The sequence below is a fragment of the Bison bison genome, unplaced genomic scaffold (assembly GCF_000754665.1).
Source record: "Bison bison bison isolate TAMUID 2011002044 unplaced genomic scaffold, Bison_UMD1.0 scf7180017864217, whole genome shotgun sequence".
NCBI lineage: Eukaryota > Metazoa > Chordata > Mammalia > Artiodactyla > Bovidae > Bison > Bison bison.
This window is the reverse complement of record NW_011494789.1, coordinates 4404461-4404818: the sequence shown is the minus strand read 5'-3', so window position 1 is coordinate 4404818 and position 358 is coordinate 4404461. Positions and strand designations below refer to the sequence as shown.

The 358-nt window shown below is 64.8% G+C and overlaps 1 protein-coding gene across 1 annotated transcript in view; it reads right to left on the bottom strand.

Moving 5' to 3' along the window:
* Positions 1–358, bottom strand: part of SORBS3 (sorbin and SH3 domain containing 3) — a 30245-nt gene that overhangs the window by 11147 nt on the left and 18740 nt on the right. The window contains exon 12 of the mRNA XM_010845478.1: positions 198–331. Within this exon, the coding sequence (XP_010843780.1) occupies positions 198–331 (134 nt within the window). The remainder of the gene's footprint in view (positions 1–197; positions 332–358) is intronic.

The following is a 358-nucleotide window of genomic DNA, read 5'->3' as shown; positions in this document are numbered from 1 at the left end:
TTCGGAAGGCCATGTCTTGGGGGGCAGGGCTGGGATGGGGCTCTGTCCCCCCCTCCCTGCCCAGGACAGGAACCAGTGGGAACAGGGGGGTTCCGTGACCTTCCTGCCACCTCTGCAGGGGCACCACCTTATCTGGAGCAGTGGTGCTGGCAGAGGGGGCCGTCTGGGTGAGAACAAGAGCAGTATCTGGTTCTCACCTCGAGCTGAGGAAGGGTAGACAAAGTCCCTCCGACCTAGGAAGGGGCTTCCTCCATCCGCCATCCTGTGGGGGCTCAGGGAGGAACTCGGGTAAAGTGCATTCGGGGAGCTGGAGCTCCAGGCGGAGGCCGGGCTGCGCGGGCACGACGCAGGAGTGAGC